This window comes from Schistocerca cancellata, chromosome 1, assembly GCF_023864275.1.
Source record: "Schistocerca cancellata isolate TAMUIC-IGC-003103 chromosome 1, iqSchCanc2.1, whole genome shotgun sequence".
Classification (NCBI taxonomy): domain Eukaryota; kingdom Metazoa; phylum Arthropoda; class Insecta; order Orthoptera; family Acrididae; genus Schistocerca; species Schistocerca cancellata.
Genome location: NC_064626.1, coordinates 200,752,366 through 200,778,940, shown reverse-complemented (window position 1 = coordinate 200,778,940; position 26,575 = coordinate 200,752,366). Strand labels below are relative to the sequence as shown.

Genomic DNA, 26,575 nt, shown 5'->3' with positions numbered 1-26,575 from the left:
ACAGCCTGCAAGACACTAGGAGCACACGACATGTGGGCAGTGGAACATTCATTAGAATGCACCATTTTCTGTAGCAATGACACATGTTCATCGGCCCTTTTTTCCTCCGTTTCCAATAAGGAATCCGTCCCTGCAGTTTGTCGGTTTCATTTATGTGCACCCTGTATATAGGGTGTCAGAGCACATACAGGGTGTTTCAAAAACGACCGGTATATTTGAAACGGCAATAAAAACCAAACGAGCAGCGATAGAAATACACTGTTTGTTGCAATATGCTTGCGACAACAGTACATTTTCAGGCAGACAAACTTTCGAAATTACAGTAGTTACAATTTTCAACAACAGATGGCGCTGCGGTCTGGGAAACTCTATAGTACGATATTTTCCACATATCCACCATGCGTAGCAATAATATGGCATAGTCTCTGAATGAAATTACCCGAAACCTTTGACAACGTGTCTGGCGGAATGGCTTCACATGCAGATGAGATGTACTGCTTCAGCTGTTCAATTGTTTCTGGATTCTGGCGGTACACCTGGTCTTTCAAGTGTCCCCACAGAAAGAAGTCACAGGGGTTCATGTCTGGCGAAAAGGGAGGCCAATCCACGCCGCCTCCTGTATGTTTCGGATAGCCCAAAGCAATCACACGATCATCAAAATATTCATTCAGGAAATTAAAGACGTCGGCCGTGCGATGTGGCCGGGCACCATCTTGCATAAACCACGAGGTGTTCGCAGTGTCGTCTAAGGCAGTTTGTACCGCCACAAATTCACGAAGAATGTCCAGATAGCGTGATGCAGTAATCGTTTCGGATCTGAAAAATGGGCCAATGATTCCTTTGGAAGAAATGGCGGCCCAGACCAGTACTTTTTGAGGATGCAGGGACGATGGGACTGCAACATGGGGCTTTTCGGTTCCCCGTATGCACCAGTTCTGTTTATTGACGAAGCCGTCCAGGTAAAAATAAGCTTCGTCAGTAAACCAAATGCTGCCCACATGCATATCGCCGTCATCAATCCTGTGCACTATATCGTTAGCGAATGTCTCTCGTGCAGCAATGGTAGCGGCGCTGAAGGATTGCCGCGTTTGAATTTTGTATGGATAGAGGTGTAAACTCTGGCGCATGAGACGATACGTGGACGTTGGCGTCATTTGGACCGCAGCTGCAACACGGCGAATGGAAACCCGAGGCCGCTGTTGGATCACCTGCTGCACTAGCTGCGCGTTGCCCTCTGTGGTTGCCGTACACGGTCGCCCTACCTTTCCAGCACGTTCATCCGTCACGTTCTCAGTCCGTTGAAATTTTTCAAACAGATCCTTTATTGTATCGCTTTTCAGTCCTTTGGTTACATTAAACCTCCGTTGAAAACTTCGTCTTGTTGCAACAACACTGTGTTCTAGGCGGTGGAATTCCAACACCAGAAAAATCCTCTGTTCTAAGGAATAAACCATGTTGTCTACAGCACACGTGCACGTTGTGAACAGCACACGCTTACAGCAGAAAGACGACGTACAGAATGGCGCACCCACAGACTGCGTTGTCTTCTATATCTTTCACATCACTTGCAGCGCCATCTGTTGTTGAACATTGTAACTACTGTAATTTCGAAAGTTTGTCCGCCTGAAAATGTACTGTTGTCCCAAGCATATTGCAACAAACGGTGTATTTCTATCGCTGCTCGTTTAGTTTTTATTGCCGTTTCAAATATACCAGTCATTTTTGAAACACCCTGTATTTCTAATGAATACAGAGGGCAGTGTACTGAACAATACTGCATAAGTATTTATTTAACGTGTGGATTAATAATTATACCTATTGCAAGTAATATGTTTCAAATTGGTTACTAAATCCAAGTACGCATGGCACAGGCAAGGCATTAACGTTTATTTTCCCCTGGGCAGCAGGTTAGATAGTGAAGTGTGCCACATGTATGCAGGACGGGTAGTCTATACTGACAGGCGTAGTCCACTTCGAGGTGCCGTTACGATCGTGCAGAAAACGTCAGGTAGTAAATTATGTGACGTGTTTGCAGGGAAACTGTTAGATGCAGAGAAAAAACAATTAACACACTGAAGTGGGTACATATTAAGGTAGCAATGATTACAATATTTGTACATATATCCCCAACACCCTGTATGTATGCATCGAATTTTTTTCTTAACAATTCTTTCTAAACACAAACTGCTCTGCAACACCCTTATAAGGCCGTTTCTGATCATCCTGTATTTACAGATATCATTCTGCTTATATTCCTTGTATCTGATCCTTTTCAGTGCCACTAGCCTCTCGGAAGGAATTGCGTTGTTTCTTTTGTTTATTATGTTATCAGTAATTAGGTACCTGAGTTATTCCCATGCCCTTGTTCCATCATTTTACCTGTTGGGCGTGATTAAAACGAGTGAATGTGAGTTTTCGTGAGAGTAGCCAGTAGCTGTCTGTCTACTGCTGCATTTTCGTCATCTGCTCCAGTTTTGCCAATAGCTGTATTGGAAGCAGAAAGGCGGTAAAGTCGAGCTGGGTCATCAGAGCTATCACAGTAACAGGTAAAATAGTTAAATTCACAGGTAATGCCGCTCGCCTCTTTGGTGGATTCCCCCACCATAGAGGAGCCGAAGCGGTTAGAGTTATGTGGAGCAAGGGTAACTGTTCTGCTTGAACTTTGTGAGTACGAAGTGATATGTGGACAGCCACAAATGGAGGTATTTGAATGATTTAGTGTGTGAATTTCACTAATTTATTTTCGTAGTCAGGGGTGATCATGCTAATTATCGTGGGAATAATTTCGTGGGAATATTTAATATCACTCTGAAGTTTTTTAGTGAGAATAATTTGTCTGTGAGTGAGTTGGGCTCCACATGTAGGGCAAAACAAAAATACATTGGTTTTCCTTACCGGAAGTGTAGTGGATTCTTTCTCAGGCATAGGGTAAACTTATTGAACGAAATTACGAGAGACGTGAGATTGAATTTTATATAGTTTCCGAGATTTTTCGGAACTTGACAGTCAGCGACTTTTTGCGTTGTCCATGGCAGAATCTAAGCCTATTCTATATTAACCTGCGGTGAATATGTGCACCTTCAGTACATGAGAATTGTATGAAATACAATCCAAATTTCTACTGAATTTTGCTGTTGTAAGTGGATGCTTTTTCAGTGTGGGAATCTAGGTCTCACGGACGTATGAACAGAGTAAACCGTGCATCTTTGTAATCAGTTCAAAATGGTTCAAATGGCTCTGAGCACTATGGGACTCAACTGCTGTGGTCATAAGTCCCCTAGAACTTAGAACTACTTAAACCTAACTAACCTAAGGACAGCACACAACACCCAGCCATCACGAGGCAGACAAAATCCCTGACCCCGCCGGGAATCGAACCCGGGTACCCGGGCGTGGGAAGCGAGAACGCTACCGCACGACCACGAGATGCGGGCCTTTGTAATCAGTCAGGAGAATGATCTCAACGTAGTGTGGAATGAATATTTGCTTAGACAATTATTTTTGTCATTCAAGAATTGAGAATTTTAGAATACTTTCACGGTTTGTGGAACTTGATCACATTTAATTCATCCTTGCATTAATTTTCCAACAAATGCTCTCGCCTTCAGCGTTCATGGATCGTTTATAATCGTTACCATATTTTTGTAAATTTTGTTGAAGCTGCAATTGGGGCTTTTCTTTGTATGCACTGTGCCACGTGCCATCAGCCCATGTGGTACGTGATATCTCCAGCCAATATACTCTCAGACGAGTCGCCATTGGGTTTTACGATAGTTTTGGTAGTAACAATACGGTGTTGACTTCGATGTGCGTGAGTGCGTGTGAGACTGATAGATTCGTTTTACTAATTCCTGTTCCCCTGGATTTTCCCATCCATACCACATCATTGTTTCGATATGGTGCACTGATATATTTCGTTGAACCTTCGTGTAGAATTGAGGGCCACACTAATTACTACTTTTGTGCATCGTGTTGTTTAGGTTCATGTTGAAAACCAATTCACGATGTCTGTGTTGGAATCCCATCCCCTTTCCGTGATGTATTTATGGAAGAATGAGTTGATAACCTCAATAAAATATCAGACGTCCTGTACTGTCTCCTTGGTGAACATGTTAAAGGTAAAAGGTAACTATCTGTTGCGCGTTGGTTTTAAATGATATCATATAAAAGCAATGTATGTGTCTATAGTTAAATCTTAAACCAAAGAAGTGTATAAATTGAAGTAATTGACCTATCTATTTGCTGTCTGCACTCATTAACAGTAATATTTAAACAGGTACTACGGTTTATTTCTTCTAAAGACTAATAAAGTTTTTTGTTGCGAAGCAATAGCGTCGTTATCGGTTCAGTACCGATAGGTTCATCCCCTAGAAGGTTTTGAACGTTTAAGTTAACATTTACACCGCCATGCATTTGACATAATGCTTTACTTTGTGAAGAAACTTGGTTGGAATGGTATACTCTCTTCTACCAAATACGAACTTTATAAATAGTAATGTACAGTGGCGTAAAGTAACGAAGGATTTTCGATGTAACCAACACTAAGCTAAAAAAAAAGGTTCAAATGGCTCTGAGCACTATGGGACTCAACTGCTGAGGTCATTAGTCCCCTAGAACTTAGAACTAGTTAAACCTAACTAACCTAAGGACATCACAAACATCCATGCCCGAGGCAGGATTCGAACCTGCGACCGTAGCGGTCTTGCGGTTCCAGACTGCAGCGCCTTTAACCGCACGGCCAATTCGGCCGGCCACTAAGCTAACTTTTGTCTTATCCTAGCAAGTTATTTACGTTGTTTTACATCACATTCACAATAATGTTGCCTTTTATGTTGGATGGCTCAACTAAGGCACCACCATACAGCAAGAATATTTTTCGCTGAAAGAGATTGTGTTAAATGTTTCAGTGAAATCACTAGAAAAAGAACGAGAGACTGCAGGAATAACATCTGTGAGCCGTGCGCAGCTCGTGTTCATGTCGTTTATTGCTTGTCATCGTGTGTTTACGGTACTGCCGCCTCGTTTCTTATTCGATTTACTTTCGTCACTAAGTTGCTGCCTTGCCTGCCCGTGAGTGGCAATAGCAGCACTTATCGATAAGAGCACTGTCGTATTATCTGGGTCGTCGTGTGTCGGGAGTTGAGTTGGGACGGAGCAGCAGTGGGGTCTGGACAACCACGACTCGCCCGACTGTTGCTGACATACATGACTTGAGTGGGGACGATCTTGGTTGGTCGGTCGGTCGGTCGTCTCATAGGACGACGTGTATTTGGTCGCCGGCCGCTTCTGGGGTCTCTGTGTGCGTCGACTTGTGATTCGTCCTTGTTGTTCCTCAGTGGCTGGTTTTAGTATTGTTTGAGTTGTGTGTGGAAGTGTTTACGTGGAACCATGTGTAGCTTGTGGTTTTGGCTGACCAGTTATTGTAACGCTCTCTGCATGTTGGTGGCAGTCGGACGGTTGGGACAGAACAGCGAGGAAGTCTCCGCAGCGTGAGTTCAGCCAGGGACTGCTGGCGGGCGTGCACACGTGGTTGGATTGTGAGGCGCTAGCTGCGCGAGCTACAAAGTTCGTTGCCCACCGAACCTGGACACTGAAGTTAAGTGATCAGCTAAGCTGTTATGAAACCTCAACATCTGTGACATATCTTCGTTCATTGCCGGTTATTGCTTCCTGGGAAGTTCTGGCTACCAGCAGTGTATGGTGTGTTGCAGTCGGCGATATTTTGCAGCCGTCTTCCTGTGTGGTCTTTACTCATTAAATTGGTTGTTACTTGTCAGTGAAGTGTACCAGCGGTATTTTCTGCTTTGTGGCCATTAACGCCCCAGTCACCTGAACTGGTCTTTAGCATAGTTTTCCGGCAGTGTGTTTTTCCTCGATGTATTGATGCTGTCTGGCATGGCATGTAGTTCGACAGCCTTTTAGTTGTTTGTTCTTTTTTTTTTTTCTTACAGTGGTTACTGTGCCTTGGCGGTTTTTAGACGCCAATTTTGAAGATGTAGTGCTGCTCGTATTTTCGTCCTCGGCTGATACCTTCGGTTGTCATGCCATTGGTCGGGTGGAAGGGAACGGATTAGGTTGTTGATCGGTCCTTCAGCCGTCCCTGGGTGGGGTTGCCATCCGATTATTTAACCTTACTTTTGGCTGCCTGTCTCACCTCTCTTACGTTAGAGCTACCACTTCAGGCCGACCCTTGGAACACTTCTGAGCACCACTGTTCTGTTGGTTTTAGTCTGTGATTTTCATTTCAGTCTGAAATACTGTGTGAGACCTTTATCCGTCTATTACTTTGTTTTAATTTTAAAATAAGGCCTTCAGCTGACTCAAATTAAAATTTGCAGATTGATTTGTTTAAAAGCTAAATTTTGAATGTTTGTTGTATCTGAAATTCTTGTTATCCAGGCCTTAAGCCCTGAGTGGTTCAATGTCCTGTGTGTGGTCTTCAGCTGAGCTTTTACGTGAAATATTTTTAAGATAAGGCCTTCAGCCATCTTAAATTAAAATTTGAAGATTCAATTTTTTGAAACAAATTTTTTTTAAAAATTTGCTCTATCTAAAATTCTTGTTATCCAGGCCCTAAGTCCTGAGTTGTTCAGTGTCTTGAGGGTGGCCTTCAACCGAGTATTTAAGTGAAATATTTTTTTAGTGTGGCCTTCAGCCGCTTGTATTCTTTAAAACATTCTTTTATAAACTGTGTTCAGGCCTTCAGCCGTTCTGGTGTTTGGTGTGGTTTTGGGCCTTCAGCCCAGGAAGTATCTCAAGTTTTCTTAACTAGGCCTTAAGCCATTTTTTTTTATTTTGATCCTTTTAACGCAATGTGTAATTAAGTAGTTCTTGGGAAAATAAAAGTTTGTGTATTATGTGCAATTGACAGTAACTGATTACGGCCTCCTCCACAACCATAACCTGATCCGCTCTATACAGCGAAAGCATATTTCAATCTGAATTTCCGTGTTAAGTGTATTAATCGTGTGACCGAGCGAGGTGGCGCAGTGGCTAGCACACTGGACTCGCATTCGGGAGGACGACGGTTCAATCCCGTGTCCGGCCATCCTGATTTAGGTTTTCCGTGATTTCCCCAAATCGCTCCAGGCAAATGCCGGGATGGTTCGTGTGAAATGGCACGGCCGACTTCCTTCCCCGTCCTTCCTTAATCCTATGAGACCGATGACCTCGCTGTCTGGTCTCCTTCCCCAAACAACCAACCAACCTATTAAGCGTGTGAGAAGAGTAGCAGAACACGGATAAACTATCGAATAAGTGACTTCCGTATTTGGTTGAAATCTGCACAGTACACTTCTATTGCTCACATACCTCATACAGACAAAATACCTCTGTTCCTATACGAAGTGATCAAAAAGTTTCCGTTCAAAAGCCGTACAATCCAGAATCGCCATGAGCATGGCGGCAATCATACAACCCACACACCAGCCTGAAGATACGCTTTCGGTAAAACATTGTGACCTGGTGCGTGAAGAAGTCAGTAACCGCCTGCTGCACATTCTTGCCCGACAGCAATCGTCGACCATTTAAGGCCTTTTTTTAGGGACCGAAGGTGCGATAATCGCGTAGGAAGGCATCGAGACTATACGGCGGATGCTCGCGTGTCTCTGACTTGAGCTGGAGAAATTTCTGCGTTACGAAATTAACGATATGGGGACGTGTGTTACCATGAAGCAGCGTCACGGAACATGACGCAGTCTTACACAACGGTGGTTTTCGACGGTATCCTGGCCCGTACACAAACTTCGTGTCCTTCGGCAGCCAAGCAAACAGCACGTTGCTCCCGTTTGGATGCATTTGGAAATAACGTCGCCATGGTTCTACTTTGCCTCATGCACGTAGGAAAGGTACGACTGCCACTCGTACGTGACAGTGCTTATATACCCACATCGGAGTCCCGCTACGTTGCATGTACGGTGTAGGAACGTCCTCAAACGGATTGAGCGTGCTGCGGCTCGCGTTGGCTGTTTGTAGGTTCCGCCCTCCCTTAGACGCCAGACGGTATCGTTTAGTTGGCACGGTTGCGGTTGTTTGTCTTCTTCTCGTCTTGGCTGGCGCCACTCGGTTTCGCAAGCGTGTCCTGTGCGCTAGTGGCAACAGCGGCGGTTATCGGTATGTAGTGACTGTTGCCCTATCTTTGGGGCGACGTCGCTATTTTTGCGGGTCGTGTGAAAGTGCGAGTTCGGTTGGGGAGTAAGGAGGAGCCAGGTCTGCGCAGTGCCAGAACACGCCGGGACCGCTGGCGCCACGCATGCACTGCCGGATGGAAGGGCTGTGGTCACGAGGGTGCACGACCTCGTCGTAAACCGGATCCTGCAAGCTTTAAGATGACTGCATTTCAATCCAAGTACAGAAACCTCCACTATTGTGATATCTCGCGATTCTCCAGTTACTTGGGTTCGTAGTCTCGCCAAGGCGAAGAACAGCGAGTGGAGTGCTTGGGAAAGGCGCATCTCACTAGCTTTCCTCGACTTCTTATTACTGTTTACTGCGTTCAACTTTTTACAATTTGTTAAGTTCAACCAGCGGTCATTTTTCATGCCTGGTGTCCTCTAACGCCCCATTTACCTGCCCTGAGGGTAAGTGTATACAACGGCAGTGTACGTTTCCTCACCTTGCGGCTGCTGTCCGGTAAGGCGTGTAGTTTTGACAGCTTTCTTGGTTATAGGCCGGTTGGTTATTCTTCTGCTCTGGTGGTAGTGATTCCTTTCTAGTTCCGGAAACACTAATCACAGTATTCTGGGGACGTAGTGCAGATCACCGGTTCGAGCTTTGGCGTATTGTTCCATCTCTGCATTTGGTTTATCGGACGTCAGGTAGCTTCAGCAAGATTAGCATTAGTCATTCGTTAGACTGCCACTAGTCTGAGTTACCATCTTGTGAAGTGAATGCAAGTCTTGGTTGCCTACCTTATTGCTCGTGAAGGTGTTTGTTGCCGGACCTTCTCAGAGGTCGATCCTGGAGCACCGTCTGTAGCCCCCTGAGTTCTTGTAAGATCTGTGTGTTCTAAAAGGAGGTCTGACGGCCAGTAGTTCAGTGTAACGGTCCTTCAGTCCACGCCTTCTGCGGCTATAATCTGCCTCAGTACCCTTTAAGGAACTTATGTACTGGTCCTAGTGTTTTATTATTGTATTATTCATTAGAATACCTTGTAATGCCTACATTAAAGGTTATATATGCCTAGTTAAGAGTTCTGGTCGCCTTTTGGAATAAATCTAGCAGTGTAGTGTTCACTGGATGTTAAGGGTTGTGTTACAAAGTTTACCATTATCTTATTCCACCCGCTTGGTGATCAGTTGCTTGTTTTTTAATTAACCTTTGCTATTATATTTGCTGTTTTACAGCAGGTTTCTAAATTTTTTATATTATTGCCGTTCCTCTCGCGTAACGCCTTCAGCCGTGATTGTGATCATTTGCCTAAAAATTCTAATTTGGTATTTTTATTTACGCAATAAGCCTTACAACCTTATTTACTGCCATTCCTGGCGTCTGATGCCTTCTGCTGTGTTTATTGCGACTCGCCTTTAATATTTCAATACCTGTAATTTGTACGTTGCAGCGAGTTTCAAAAACAGTTCTTAATTTATTGCCATTCCTGGCGTGTGAGGACTTCTGCCCAGATCACAGTGGCTTGCTTTTAAAACATTATCTGCTGTATCTGTATTTAATGCTGATCTGCTAAATTGTAACTCACTGAAAACACTATTATTTACACCAGGGGCGGGCAGGAATCCTGCACGTGTGCGGTGCACTTGCACGCGTGCAGTTGACAGGTGTTCTGCGTGCACACAGGGGCAAGCTGGCCACCCGCTTACCTCCCCTCCCCACCATACCTTCTGTCCACTCCTTCCTCTGTAATGCGTTTTGTTTTTCTAGCTTGCTTTATTGAATGATGGAATAAGGTTAGCAGGAGCGCTTGAAATAAATCATGGTTTGAAAGAGTACCTATTAACTACCATACGTTTTATTTAATTATCACAGGTGGAGTTTACAATACGTTTAATATCTGGAACAAAATTTCTGCATACAGACAAACGCAAACAGTTACGTAAATTTTCATCACTTATGTTTGGTCTTAACCGAGGCTTTTTAATTCAGTAAATGGTTTTCAGCTCTCACTATATTAAGCGCAATTTTATAGCTTGCACGTACCGCTGGGCTATTATTGTTGTCGTCCTGAAAAATTGAAAACAGTGCCCCATAAAATGTTAAATCAGTTAGATGAGAGACATGACGAGAGAAAGTCGCAGATCTCTCGTGACAACGGCAACTAGGACAGATGCATCTAATATCGTCAGGTCGCTCTTCTTAAGCTCAGTCAATTTCCCCATCCGCTCAGAATCCGACAATAAATTGTACTCGTCCTTGTGAAATTTATTATAATGGCCTTCAATTCTAAACTTCCGCTGACCAGCGAGAATACTGCCACATATTAAACATTTCGAATTTTCACGTCTTTGCACAAAGAAAAAATGATTCTCCCATTACTTTTTAAAAGATAGCAAATGTCCACGTCTCCGTTTCCTTGATTCACTCTGCATTTCCCGGTTCTTGAAATACAACGTTCACTACGTAGTGGTCGCTTCGCATCAAAGTCCGCGGCTTAGCCTGGTACTACACTGCCGCAACCTGCCGGCTGCCGCCACTGCCCCATTCGGCGATTGCACGCGAGCAGCACACGTGCAGCGCTGTGCGCTCACGAGCGGCGTGCAACGTTTGCCCGCCCCTGATTACACTGTTGTTTATTCCTTCATTGATAATCTGTGGTATTTTTATTTATTGTTGAGTCTGGAGTTACTGGTTTAAAATAAATTGTGTGTAACTGGAAGAGGCAACAAATAGTAACTGATTACGGCCCCGTCCACAGTCGTAACCGAATCCTGCCTTCACTTGACTACCAGGTTTCACGGATACTTTGAGATCGTTCCTCATCTGTTCGGTCGAGGTAGCCGTGAGGTGATACTTCGGTAGCAGCCAGCGTATAAGAACAACTTTTGTTTCGCAAACATGACTAAAAACAGAAACAAGCAGGCGAAAAGTGAAGGAGTTTCTTGAGCCAGGACGTCTGAGACGGAGCCCTCCGGCCACTGACCTGGAGAGCACGACGCCGCCCGGCTTGTTGATGAGCTGGTCGTGGTGCAGCACGGACTCGTTCCAGGGCACGTCCAGGAAGGCGAGCACGCGCGCCATCCAGACGCGGGGGTGCAGCACCAGCTGCTCGTAGGGCACCATGAGGCAGCGCGCCGGGCCCACCTCGCGGCACTGCCCGTGCATCACCTGCACCGCCGAGTTCCACTTGCCCAGGCACTGCCGGTAGCTCGACAGGTCGAAGCCCGTTATCGTCACCTGCAGCATTACACGGGCGCGCCTTGATGAGCTGCACTCAAAGCTAGCAATAGTGATTATTGGTGAAACAAACAGGTTTTGCTTTTATCGGTTCCTTTTCCACGCCAGTTTCACTGCCGAAACCGCTCAAAATGACCGTTTTCTGAAATAATACATTTTCGGTTTTTTGTTCGTGTTATTTCCTGTAATACACGTAGATATCGAAGAAAGATTGAAAAATTTCGACTCTCCCAGTTTCAAGATACGTAGAATCAAAATACTAAATTAAATAAGCACCCTTCGCTTCTTTTCTCGAAAAATGGTAAGTCGATGAATACTAAAAAAAAATCACCAGTATTGTCCATTTAATCTAGATTTTTGAAACTCTGCTCTAAAATCATGTCGTAAACGGTGATCATTGGGTATTACGAGCAGCCTGTGCTAAAGAGTGAAAACTGAGGTAGAAAAACTATGTTTTTGTGTTAATTTGTCTGGCTTTTAAGGGCAGAGCAACTTTCTGTTTTTATTGTATACTGTGACTAAAGTGTTCTTAAGTTTTTTATCATCGTATCAGCAATAAATAAAAAAAAATTATTATCGTATCAGCAATAAATTTCCTTCCTCTTTCATTATCTCATTGAAATGACAGATAAATCTTCACTCTTTTAAAGCAAATGGAGTATTGCACGCCGTTCCTATCTCAGCACACCGTCTTCAGGCGACAAGTGGCGCATCAGGATCATCCGACCGCCGTGTCATCCTCAGATGAGGATGCAGAAAGGAGGGGCGTGTGGTTAGCACACCGTTCCCCCAGTCGCTATAATGGTTTTCTGTGGCTGGAGCCGCTACTATTCGGTCGAGTAGCTCCTCTATTGGCATCACGAGGCTGAGTGCGTCCCGAAAAATGGCAACAGCGCATAGCCGCCCGGACGGTCACCCATCCAAGTGCCGGCCACGCCCAACAGCACTTAACTTGGGTGATCTGACGGGAACCCTTTGTATCCACTGCGACAAGGCCGTTGCCCTTTCTTATGTCACTCCGTAAAAGTATTCCGTGCTAAGATTGATGCCATTCTCCAATACAACGGATGCCTGGCGATGACAGCGAGACACTTCTGTATATTTGAGCTGTGGACGAGTCTTGCACACTGCAAGCGTACCTTAGGTCACGATACACGGCAACAGGAATATTATTATCTTGACAGTACTGTGCCAATTCTTATGTCGTGTGTTCGTTCCTTTTTACTGTCAGCAGTGTTACTAAAATAGCGCCGATTGCTTTTCCCATTGTCTAAAATAACTCAGTATTTCAAACCAATGTAAGATTACGAAAAAAAATTCTTTCTTAACAAAAGGGTTATTTAAAACCCAAAAGTTTTAGGACTGCTGCTATGATTAATTCATATTTCGTTTTTTTTACTCGGTTATTAGTGAACAATAAAAAAAATAACCGAGACCTTATTTATACGGAAAAGTACCGGTTATTCAGAACTAAACTACCGGTAACGGTTTTAACCGTTCGCTTTTTCCCATTCTTTCTCGATATTCCGTTCGGTACTCCAGCAGTGAGCGTTGCGAGCAATGTGGTCTTAGGTATTACTGCTGTACTGTGGCCCTGCAGGAGATGGTTTGCCGTTTCCTAAGTCGGACATCTTTTGGAGCATCAACTGAGCAACTTTATCGTCTGGATAAAACTCGTAAGTTCTTTTGTAGTGTGGCGTATGTCTGTGTTATCATGTGTGAAAAAGCAACGGGTCACTGCTTTTGCTCAGAATTCACGCAGTTTTAGTATCTATTTAAATGTAACAAATGATGCTCTAGCATGATGTGCTTCTCATCTGCTCGAGAAATCGACGTTCAAGGCTTTATGAGCATGTTGAATAACACATGAGACTGACGGCTGCAGAGTACCTGTTTTAGTGCAATCGTAAAAGGCAGCAGACGGCATTCCAGTCTCGTCGTTTTATTCTGTCGATTCCATCAAACACCCGTATGATCATTCTCCAATCTCATTTAGTAACAACACTTCAAAAACACAGTGAACACAGCTTTCCTGTGCTCACTAACGAGGACCCTCTGCCGTGTCCAGTAACGAACGAGCGTTCTGTGGGATTATGAACTGTTGACCAGGAACTCGCTCACTTTTGCTATGAAAATGAAGCGATTTGTAGCACAGCATACAGAGAAAGCAGACACACCTACGCATTCTATGGATATGGGACACAGCTGGTTCTACTGACGCACCAAAAGGAATGCGAATCGATGCACATTGCCCGAAACAGATACAGTTCCATATGAGTTCACTCCTAATGCGTCGGTAAATGAATGTCCACATCTGGTTTCGTTATTAAAACTCGATTATACCTTACCCGATATGAACTTAAAAATGCCGATCAGTACTGTGCTGTGAAGAAATTGAAAAGGAAATGGTCGTCGAGAGGACTAACTCAGAATAAGGATAAGTCAAAACAGTCTTCGGTGAAATGAAAAGCAAGGGTGGCAACATTAAGAGTGCATTGGGAATCCCACTGTTACACACAGGCGACACTGATCTATAATGACGATAGAAACAGGAGTCAACAAGGGTGACATAGAAGATCCAGTATTAGAATCAAAATTTTAAAAAGTTCTGGAAGAGCTGAGACGAAACAAAGCAGAAAGGATAGATAACATTCCTTCGCAATTTCTGCCCTGTCCAGTCACATTAATGTTACGAGCTTTCAAAATGTCGAATAACAACCTTGTACAACATGGAACGCTTCTAGATTGGGTTTAAATCTGAGGAGTTTGGTGGCCAGTCCTGCTGGTAGATGAGGAAAACGCAACTGCATGTAGATGTGGACGTGGTTCCCAAGGATAGGCACATACTTATATTGATCCATTGTGCCTTCCAGATTGACGAGATCACCCAGGGAATGCTGCGGAAACATACCCCAGAGCATACATGTTGTAGGGTGTTCGCTTTCAGATGTTTCACGCCAAACACGCCAACAGCCGTCGCCCAGTGGAGCATAAAACGTGATTCATCTAAAAGGGCTCCTGTTCCTACTCGGCGGACGTCTAATTGCAAATTCCAGCCTTCGTCGCCAGTGAACAGCAGCATGAGTGCACGAACCAGGCCCTGGCTGCAGGGGCCCATACGCAGCGCTATTCGCTGAACAGTAGTTGAGGAGACACTATTGGTAGCCCCGTGGTTTATCTGGGCTGTTGATCAACAATTTCACGCCTATTTGTCGATACACTTCTCTGCAGTTGTTATTCACCTCTGTCATCAGAATTTCAAATTTCTCTGAGCACTATGGGACTTAACATCTGAGGTCATCAGTCCCCTAGAACTCAGAACTACTGAAACCTAACGAACCTAAAGATATCACACACATCCATGCCCGAGGCAGGATTCGAACCAGCGACCGTAGCGGTCGCTAGGTTCCAGACCGAAGCACCTAAAACCGCTCGGCCACAGTGACCGGCACAGCGCTGTCATCCATGACCCTGTTTTGTTTAGCGCCAATCTGGCATGCACGGCGGCACGCAATCAGTTTACGAACATAGCCGTTTCGGAAACGCTTCCACCCTTTTACCGAGAGTGAGTGATCATGCTGTTTTGGACACCAGATAAATCAGTCCGTTTCCGCATTTCGACAACGACTGTCCCGTTTTCCGTGTTCCCCCCGACATGCTTAATATACCCTTTACTGCTAGTGCTGATACCTGCCGTCTGTGAGTGGTTCTTGCACGTTGAAAAAGAATAAAGACGGCGGTCGCATTAACCTGACTGGAACGAATACAAGCATTGGGAGAATGGCAGTCAAATGACATCGTGGTTGGCATGTAGGCGACATACCATCAGATGTTCCGAAAATATCACCCACGCAATTCCGAGAATAGTGAAGACAGATAAATGCGAAACTATCGCACAATCAGCATAAAAGCTCGTGTATCCAAATTGCTGACAAGGATAACATAGGGAAGAATGTAAAAGAAGACTCACTCGGATTCCTACACCTTCTACCCCTCTGCCGGTGTGCCCCAAGGTTCCGTCCTCTCTCCTCTTCTCTACCTTCTTTACACGGCAGACATGCCGCAGCCTTCAGCCCCCCCCCCCCTACACCTTCTCCAATTTGGCAATGACACAGCCTTCCTTGCCGTCGTCCCCACCCGGCAACGCTCCCAGCACCTTCTCCCATCTTGACCTGTTCACCACTTGGTGTAACCAGTGGCTGCTCAAGGTCAATCCTTCCAAAACCCAGGCGATCATTGTAGGCAAAACCACCCCTTCCTTCGGCCTCCTTGATTTTTATCTCACCATCTATAGCCATCCTGTTGCCTTTATCCCCACCTTCAGGTACCTTTGCGTCACCCTTGACCGTCGCCTCTCCTGGACCCCCCACTCCAGACTATCCAGGCACGCTCCTGACACCGCCTCCTCAAGCTTCTTTTCGGCCGCAAATGGGATCTGGACCCCTCCACAATTCTCCACACCTATAAATTACTCGTCCACCCCATCCTCTGTGATGCCCATCCCACTTGGATCTCCAAGTCTCCTACCTTCTATAAGTCCCTTCAAATCCTTGAACGCCATGCGCTCCACCTCGCTTATCGCAACTACCTCTCTTCCCCCGCGTGAATCCTCTACGACTTAATCCCCTTCCCACACCTCCACCTCCTCCTTGAACATATATGGATCCTTTACAGCTCCCGTAAACTTGATCCCCCACACCTGCTTGTCTCTCCCATCCTTTCCCAACACCGTCTGCTGCCGCGCCTGTATACCTGTATCCCACCCGCTCTCCATCTTACCCCACTCTGTTCCCTTGTCCAAGGTGGCTTCCGTCAACTCCCCCTGCTGGATGATGCCCTCGTCCCCTCCATCTAACCCTCCTACCATATTTGATCCTCCCCTTCCTCCTCCTGTTTTTTTCCTCCATGGCACCCTCTTTCCCTTTTCTCCCTCCTCCCTTCCTCTCACCTCCTCCATCCCTCCTCTCCCCCCTTCTCGGGTTCACGCACCCCCCCTACCCTCTCCCCTCCCCCTCCCTTCTTCTCTCCCACTGGCATCTCCCCCCCCCCTCCCTTCTTCCCTCTTCTCTTCCCTCCCACCAGGTTTTTCGTGTGCACAGTGAGTTTTTAGTATGCCAGAGATCGTCGCCACTGTGATAGTGTTTGTTGACCCATCCATTACACATTGTCTCTCATTCAGTGTTCTACCGATCACGTGTGAAACTCTGTGTACCATGCTGAACATTTTTATACAAACAGCGCATACGTGATCGCCTTCATTTATTTTAATATGACTATCTCCTGTTTTTATCCTCCATGTATGTTTGTTTATGTGTCTTCTTGTTTTCTGTATGTTTTTTCTGTGGCCAAGGAGTGGCATAGACAAGCCACTGCCAGCCTATCTTTTTGTAAAGGTGTTAAAATTACAATAAAGAAAAAAAGAAGACTGAGGACCCGTTAGATGATGCGTTTAAGGCGTGAGACGTCAGAAAGCCGACACCCTGCAACAATCGTCGGAAGTGTCTGTGCCGGAGGAGAGTATTTTATGGTCAACGGGACGTTCTCGTATTATTCCCTGGATGAACTCGTCATTCTAGAAGGCACAATCTATCAACACAAGTATGTATCTATCCTCGGGACCAATTCCAACTCTACATGCAGTTTATTTATCCTGAACACATGGCATGTGCCAGAAGAAGTGCACAACGTGTCACAGAACTGGCAGCGTACGTGCATGGTTCGAAGAGCAACACTAAGAGTTTAGCGTACTTCGTCGGCCATGAGACTTCCCGGATTTAAAGCCAATCGAGAATCTGTGTGACCGCGTCGATAGGGCTGTAAATTGTGAGAAAAATAGGAGTAAGCTACAGGGAAAGACAGATTATATACCAAATGTACAAGGTTCAAGAGGAAACAATACGACTGCAAGACCAAGGACGAAGTTCTCGGATTAAAATTGATCTAAGACAAGGATTAAGTGTTTCGTTCCTACCGTCCGTTTTACACATCGAGGAAGCAATGACGGAAATTAAACAAACATTCCAGAATGGGATTAAAATTCTTGGTGAAAGGATGTCAACGTAAGATTTATCTATGACATTGCTATCCTTTGAAAGTGGAGAAGGATAGCAGGATCTGTTGAATGGAGTGAACAGTCGAGTTAGTGCAGAATATGGATTGGGGGTAAATCAGTAAAAGACAAACATAGTTACAAGTAGCAGAAGTTAGGATAGCAAGCCGCGGTGGCCATGCGGTTCTAGGCGCTTCAGTCCGGAACCGCTCGACTGCTACGGTCGCAGGTTCGAATCCTGCCTCGGGCATGGGTGTGTGTGATGTCCTTAGGTTAGTTAGGTTTAAGTAGTTCCAAGTTCTAGGGGACTGATGACCTCAGATGTTAAGTCCCATAGTGCTCAGAGCCATTTAGAAGTTAGGATAACGAGAAAGTGAGCATCAATAGTGGTGAAAACCTGGCAGATGAATTTAAGAATTTCGTCTGTATTGGAAGAAGGAAGTCATAAACAGCAGACTATCACGGGGAAAGAGGGCACTCCTGGCCAAGAGAAGTCTAGTGGGCCTTAAGTTGAGGAAGGAATTTTTGAGAAAGTACGTTTGGAGCACAGTGAATCATGGACAGTGCGAAACCAGAAGCTGAAGAGAATCGAATCATTTGAGATATGGTGCTACAGAAGAACGTTGAAAATTAGGCAGAGTGATGACGTAACAAATGGGGAGATTCTCCACAGATTCTGCGAAGAAAGAAGGAAATGGAAAACAGTGACAAAAACAAGGAGCCAGATAACAGGAGTGTATTACGACCTCAGGGAACAACCTGCGTGGTACTAGAGGTAGGCGTAGAGTTAAAAGCTGGAAAGCAAGACTGAGTCTGGAAAAAGCTACGTCGAACAAATAATGGAGGTTGCAGTTCCTACTCTGAGTTGTAGAGGTTAGCGCACGAGAGGAATTAGTAGTGCGCTGCATCAAACCATTCAGAAGACTAATCAATCAAAGGAAAGAAAAAAAGAAAAATTTAAAAAAGGCTGTGTTCTAAAAGAACTACTGCTTGTGGTGTTGGTGGTATTGATATCAGTTGTGTACGTTCTCCACAGTGAGCGCAACATTACGAGGGGGTACCCAGAAGAAACGAGAATAATTTTTAGAAGCTATGTATTTTCGAATCGTTTACAATAGAACCTTATCCCCTTCCAGATATGAAACTCGTACATTTGTCCCACCGGTGCTTCCACTATTCGAAACACCTTTTGTAGTCATCTTTAGAGACTGAGATTTTCACTCTGCAGCGGAGTGTGCGCTGATATGAAACTTCCTGGCAGATTAAAACTGTGTACCGGCCCGAGACTCGAACTCGGGACCTTCACCTTTCGCAGGCAAGTGCTCTACCAACTGAGCTACCCAAGAACGACTCACGCCCCCTCCTCACAGCTTTACTTCCGCCAGTATCTCGTCTCCTACCTTCGAAACTTTACAGAAGCTCTCTCTTCGCAGGAGAGTTTGGAAAGTAGGAGACGAGGTACTGGTGGAAGTAAAGCTGTGAGGACGGGGCGTGAGTCGTGATTGGGTAGCTCAGAGGGTTAGAGCACTTGCCCGCGAAAGGCAAAGGCCCCGAGTTCGAGTCTCGATCCGGCACACAGAATCTGCCAGGAAGTTTGATCTTTAGAGACGGCTGACAGTTCCGCCCTCGTTTTTCTCTTGACTTTTTCATTGCTGTCCAATCAGTATCCTTTCATGCCCCTTTTCGTGCGTAGAAGTAGGAAAAAGTGGCACGGAGTCAGGTCAGGAGAGTAAGGTGCGTGGGGCAGCGGAACCATCCCATGTTTAGGCAAAAACGTCTAACAGAGATGGCTATGTGTGCCAGAGCGTTGTCGTGCTGGAAGGAACAGTGTCCCGTCTACGACAAATCAGGCTGAAACGAGCTGCAAGATAACCCGATAATCTCTGACAGTTGATTAATTGTCTGTCGATGATCTGCGAGCACAAGTTCTCAAATCTTTTCAATATTTTCGTCGATTCGTGCTGTTGATGGAAGTCCAGAACGAGGTTTATCATGAATCGCCATTTTCAATTCGAGCAAACAAGTCGTACACCACAGTTTTTCCCCTAGCGTCATCTTGGTAATCTGTTTTCAACATTAAAACGGTTTCAGCAGCATTTTTACCGAGTAGAAAACAAAATTTCACAGCGGCGCGTTGTTCAGCTAAACATGCCACCATGAAAAACGAAACAAGAGCAAAACGGCGGTAGCAAAAACGATCACTGCAGATGGACCGAACAAGCCAGGTCGAGAACACAGACAGCACTGAACTGGCAATGAGTTCCGGTACACACGCCTAGCGAAGAAATGCGTACTATACAAGCTCCGCCCACGGCAATGTTAATCCGCTTGTTTTTGGGTACCCCCTCGCAAAATGGAGTTTGCTACATGAGTACCGGACGGAGTCGCAGCGCGTGGTGAGCTCGTATCTTCCTAGAGATGATGGAGTGCACGAGAGGAATTAGTAATCCGTTGTATCAAACCATTCAGAAGACTAATCACTCAAAGGAAAGAAAAAAAAGAAATAAATTAAAAAAGCCTGTGTTTTTAAAGAACTACTGCTTGTAGTGTTGGTGGTATTGACATCAATTGCGTACGTTCTCCATAGTGAACGCAACATTACGAGAGGGTACGCAAAAGAAATCGGAATTACTTTTAAAAACTATATGTTTTCGAATCGTTTACAAAACAACCTTATCCCTTTCAAAATACGGTCCATTACAACTAATACATATGTCCCACCGGTGCTTCCACTGTTCGAAACAGTTTTTGTAGTCATCTTTAGAGATGGCTGACAGCTCCGCCCTCCTTTTTTTCTTGACTTTTTGATTGTTGTCAAATCGGTATCCTTTTATGTCCCTTTTCACATGTGGAAGTAAGAAAATGTTACACGAAGACAGGTCAGGCGAGTAAAGTGGGTGCGGTAATTCGAGCAAACAACTCGTACACTTCGGTTTTTCCCACAGCGTCATCTTGGTAATCTGTTTTCAACATCAAAACAGTTCCAGCAGCATTTTACCGGGTGTAAAACAAGCTGCACGTTGTCCAGCTAAACATGCCACCGTGAAAAACGAACCAAGAACAAAACGGCACTAGCAAAAACGATCACTGCAGATGGACAGAACAAGCCAGGTCGACAACACAGGCAGCACTGAACTGGCAATGAGTTCCGGTTGTAACGGAACATATTAAAGGCTTTACTGTACCGAAGTATGTGATACCCTCCAAATTCAACTAGTTTAACGAGTATTTATGATTATAGAAAAGTTATTGTGTATGTTAACAATGATTGCATAACATGTCTGCATAAACAGTCAAACCATTAAATTATACTGAGTAACGGACCCACACAAAAGTTTATATCACTTGATCACTGATACAGCAAATGTCATCATGTAAAAACACTAAGTTCATCTTAAATAATTAATATGAAGTACGAAAAATAGTGGCCAACTTAGGTATTTTGGATCTCCTTAAATAAAAATCACCCAGTGAAACCTATTTGTTCACTAGGAGCGTTTTCACTCAGTATTCACGTAATCAATCCTATTTTAGACGAAAACCAATGTAATTCTTAATAATTCATGTTATTTACTTATTTATGCAAATTAGAGAAGTCAATTGACAAACATCTAAAAAACGGCCTTTTTGTAACAAAGAATTATTCTGTCAAGTCAACAAATCTGTCTGTCATTTTAATAACATGTTAAATTATGTCACTCGATGCAAATTAATAACTTTTCTGCACAAATTATGATAACAGATGCACATGTGACATGTAAACTATATCTCTTTTTAGTAGTTCTTTGACAATGTTATAAATACAAGCAGCAAGAACGGTCGGGAGGCAGTCGGAATGTCACTTTGGTAAAGTGTGTTTGTGTGTTATTGTTTGAGGTGGATAAACAATGCAAAGAATATGTAGAGGAAGTACTACTTTGTGTTGTGTCATGGTCTTTGGTGGACAGTGGAATTAAGATGGCCACCAGAGTAATAAATATTTGAAGTTTACATATTTGTTGGTTTCGCTCGTTCTTTATCATCAAAAGCACATAAAAAACACGGGACCTCATGTTTTTAACCCTAGACAACCAGATTTCGAGCCAGCATTAACATCGAGACACAGCAGCGATCCAGCAAGCAGCAGTGATTACTACAATGCATTTTAATGGCGCCAACCTAACATCAAGTGCTAACAAGCTCCGTAAATGGGAGTGAAATAGTGCGATTATAGCAATTAGCAGTATCTACGACCAGGCGACCATTACACGGTACACACGCCTAGCGAAGAAATGCTTAGTACACAAGCTCCGCCCACGGCAATGTTAATCCGCTTGTTTTTGGGTACCCCCTCGCAAAATGGAGTTTGCTAAATGAGTACCGCACAGAGGCGCAGCGCGTGGTGAGCTCGTACCTTCCTGGAGATGATGGAGTGGACGGTGGCGCGGCCGTCGCGCAGCATGAAGATGAACTTGGCGTTGGGGAAGAGCTCGGCCAGGTAGGCGGCCGACTTGAGCGTCAGTGGGTCCTTGTTGCAGAGCCGCGGCGCCGGCTCGCCGTGGCGCGCGATCACCTCCAGGCAGAAGGCCGCGATCGCCGAGTCCAGCACCTGCCGGCCAAACCGGGCACCACAGGCTGCAGCGTGTACAAAATAACTTGACCGGTTGCTGTGCGGGGAGTGTGGAAGGGGAAAGATCAGTGTGGTGCGGAAGGGCATGTGCAGTTCGACAGCTGAAGCCTGTACGCTACAGCCCAGTGAGTCTGGAAACGATCACATCAGCAGGGCAGGTCATTAGAACTAATAATCCGGCAAATATAGACGTTCAAAGTCAGTACTTTCTACATTACTGAAAAAGAAGTAGTGGCATAAAAAACTCTCAACCATAAAAAGAAAACATCCGCAGACGCACTGCCAGAAAGAAAAGGTAAAACAAAGAAGGGGAAAAGTGGAGTGTAGCGGACGATGTTGATTACTATGGTAGTGACAAATGTAAAACAAAGAACACGAGTCATGTCGAAATTCTGCATGAGTCACCACACATTGTGTTACTCTCCATTACCTAAATCTAACTATATATGACGGTAGTATCTGTTCCCGAAAGAACAGTTACCGTTGACGACCATGCAGCTTTCCTAGAAATGAAATGATAATTGAATGGACACCCTAGCTGCAAAGAGGCGTTGATATACTTCATTGGGGACATGTTGAAAATGTGTGCCCCGACCAGGTCTCGAACCCAATATCTCCTGCTTACACCGGTCGGGGCACACATTTTCAACACGTCCCCAATGAACGCTTCTTTGCAGCTAGGGTGTCCATTCAATTATCATTTCATTTCTAGCTAAGCTGCATAGTCATCAACGGTATCTGTTCTTTCGGGAACAGATACTACCGTCATATATAGTTAAAATATGCCTTCCCGGCAATGAACCTTCTTGTGTGGACGCACACGCTATGTCCGAACTCGTACGGGACTTGGTAGATTAATCTGCCAAGAGTAATGAGTATGATGGGCAAACATCTATTAGGCGCACTACGAATGGAGTGGTGTGGACGTGTTGGGAATGGGAATCTCGCGGGGAGCGTGCAAGGTATAAGTCCCTGCAGACGCTTTATCCTCTGTGCCCTCGGTGGCTCAAATGGACTTTTTTTTTTTTCGTTACTGATCGTTGTGTTTGGTCGTTGCGGACGTCGCAAGACATCCCGTTCAAGTTCGGTGGTTGATCCTTCCACTCAGTTTTTTATTACAGAGGCCACCCGAACACGCTGAGCTACCGTGCCGGCTATAAAAAAAATGGACAGAGCGTCTGCCGTCTAAGCAGGAGATCCCGGGTTCGTGACCCAGTGGGGGCACACATTTTCAACATGTTCCCAATGAAGTATATCCACGCCTCTTTGCAGCTAGTGTGACCATTCAGTTATCATTTCTGAATCTAATTATTTATCCTTCTTGTACACATTTCCAGAAGTATTAAAACTCTTTCTGTATTGTCTATATTGTGCGACTGGAATAGCTGGCGGTTCCTACAACACTCTCAAGCACACTTTTTAATGGCATTGTTGCTTCCTCGTTTGTCTGTTCTTGTATAAATTTAATGGCACTGCGCATAATCAGCGTGGCTGAAAGTACGCAGGATGGCAGGCGTCAGTCAACGGTTGCGGCCACCGCTTCAGAATGGAAGGGATGGACTCGACCAGAGCTCATCATGACTGTGTGTTTCCGAGCAAAAGCTCAACCTAACAACTTTTTACTGTTAAATATTTACATTAATGACAACACTTACTAAAAGAGCACACTGAATCTGTGTACACCGGAGAGTCAAAACATTAAGACCATTTACGTAATACCTTGTTTGTCCATCTCTGAAATGGAATACAAGGGGCGTTTGAAAAGCCCGTGCAAAAATAAAAACTACTTTAGTGTTTCAGGTAAACCTTTCTTATTTTTCGACGTAGTCTCATTTGAGACTTATACACTTCGTCCAACGTTGTTCTAATTTGGTGATCCCCTCCGAATAATAGGAATTCTACAAGTCTGCAAAACAGCTATTAGTTGCTGCAATCACCTCCTCGTTTCAACAAAATCTTTGTCCCGGCAGCCATTTCTTCAAATTGGGGAACAAATAATAGTCCGAGGGCGCCAAGTCTGGAGAATAGGGGGGATGTGAAACGAGTTGGAATCCTATTTCCATTAATTTTCCGACCACAACTCCTGAAGTGTGTGCTGGTGCATTGTCGTGATGGAAAAGGAAATATTTGTGGTCCAATCGCCAGCGTTTTTCTTGCAGCTCGGTTTTCAAACGGTCCAGTAACCATGAATACCATGCACCTGTAATAGTCGACGAGGATTATCCCTTGGAAATCCCAAAAGACAGTCGCCATAACCTTTCTGGCTGAAGGACTGGTCGTCGCCTTTTTTTGGTGCAGATTCTCCCTTGGCAACCCATTGTTTAGATTGTTGTTTGGTCTCAGGAGTATATTAATGTATCCATGTTTCATCCACAGTGACGAAACGATGCTCAAAGTCCTGCGGATTCTTCCTGAACAGCTGCAAACAATCCTTGCAACACTTTACACGATTCCGTTTTTGGTCAAGCGTGAGCAATTGCGGAACCCATCTTGCGGATAGCTTTCTCATGTCCAAATGTTTATGCAAAGTATTATGTACCCGTTGATTCAAGATGCCCATAGCACTATCACCTTAACTCTTCTGTCATCCATCACCATATCATGGATTTTATCAATGATTTCTGGAGTCGTAACCTCCACAGGGCGTCCAGAACGTTCAGCATCACTGGTGTCCATATGGCCACTCCGAAAATTTTGAAACCACTTATAAACTGTTCTAATCGAAGGTAAACAGACACTGTAAAATTTATCAAGCTTCTCTTTAGTTTCCTGAGGCGTTTTGCCTTTCATAAAGTATTCGTTAATCACCACACGAAATTCTTCTTCGTCGATTTTTTGACAATCACTCGACTTCGTTCATTCACACGAATACCAGACGCAAAGAAATAGACCAATATGGCTGAAATTTTGTGCGCGTTCTTTCCAGGGATGCTACTAATTAAACATGACCTCGATACGCGCCGGTGGTGCCATCTGTCGGACTTTGCACGGACTTTTCAAACGCCCCTCGTACTTCATTGATTCCGCGTGTCAGGGATCCGACAATTCGTTAGTATCCCACGCCCGGGTTCCCGGGTTCGATTCCCGGCGGGGTCAGGGATTTTCTCTGCCTCGTGATGACTGGGTGTTGTGTGATGTCCCTAGGTTAGTTAGGTTTAAGTAGTTCTAAGTTCCAGGGGACTGATGACCATAGATGTTAAGTCCCATAGTGCTCAGAGCCATTTGTACCATTTTTTTTCGTTAGTATGTTTGTGGAGGTGTGTAGCACTACATGTCTACACACAGGTCGTGTATTTTGCGTAAGCAACGGGCCACTGATTTGCTTACGCGGTAATGGTACCCGATAGCGACCCAGACGTGTTCCATAGGATTTACATCAGACGCATTCGATCGCCGAGATATCAACGTGAGTTCACTATAACGCTCGTCAAACCACTGCATCACTGTTGTGGCTGCGAGCTATGGTCAATTGTACTGCTTAAAGATGACATCGCTGTCGGGGAAGACATCAAGCATGAAGGGATGCTGGGCGTTTGCAGCTGTCAGCATGTCTTCGATTACTACCAGAAGTCTTATGCATGCGCAGGACAATGTCTCCCACAGTACAATACTGCTCCGACCAACCTGCGCCCGTGGAGAACTGCACATTTCTGGCTGTCGTTCACTTCGATGGCAGCGTTCGTGGAGACGACCATCGACCTACTGTTGTCAAATTACACTCCTGGAAATTGAAATAAGAACACCGTGAATTCCATGTCCCAGGAAGGGGAAACTTTATTGACACATTCCTGGGGTCAGATACATCACATGATCACACTGACAGAACCACAGGCACATAGACACAGGCAACAGAGCATGCACAATGTCGGCACTAGTACAGTGTATATCCACCTTTCGCAGCAATGCAGGCTGCTATTCTCCCATGGAGACGATCGTACAGATGCTGGATGTAGTCCTGTGGAACGGCTTGCCATGCCATTTCCACCTGGCGCCTCAGTTGGACCAGCGTTCGTGCTGGACGTGCAGACCGCGTGAGACAACGCTTCATCCAGTCCCAAACATGCTCAATGGGGGACAGATCCGGAGATCTTGCTGGCCAGGGTAGTTGACTTACACCTTCTAGAGCACGTTGGGTGGCACGGGATACATGCGGACGTGCATTGTGCTGTTGGAACAGCAAGTTCCCTTGCCGGTCTAGGAATGGTAGAACGATGGGTTCGATGACGGTTTGGATGTACCGTGCACTATTCAGTGTCCCCTCAACGATCACCAGTGCTGTACGGCCAGTGTAGGAGATCGCTCCCCACACCATGATGCCGGGTGTTGGCCCTGTGTGCCTCGGTCGTATGCAGTCCTGATTGTGGCGCTCACCTGCACGGCGCCAAACACGCATACGACCATCATTGGCACCAAGGCAGAAGGGACTCTCATCGCTGAAGACGACACGTCTCCATTCGTCCCTCCATTCACGCCTGTCGCGACACCACTGGAGGCGGGCTGCACGATGTTGGGTCGTGAGCGGAAGACTGCCTAACGGTGTGCGGGACCGTAGCCCAGCTTCATGGAGACGG

General features: G+C 45.2%; 1 protein-coding gene across 1 annotated transcript in view; it reads right to left on the bottom strand.

Annotated features, from left to right (window-relative positions):
* The window catches only part of LOC126163143 (protein-tyrosine sulfotransferase-like), a 199,761-nt gene that overhangs the window by 26,056 nt on the left and 147,130 nt on the right, over positions 1-26,575 (bottom strand). Inside the window, exons 5-6 of the mRNA XM_049920111.1 lie at positions 21,789-21,983; positions 11,093-11,346 (exon numbers count right to left, since the gene is read on the bottom strand). Of these exons, the coding sequence (XP_049776068.1) occupies positions 11,093-11,346; positions 21,789-21,983 (449 nt within the window). The remainder of the gene's footprint in view (positions 1-11,092; positions 11,347-21,788; positions 21,984-26,575) is intronic.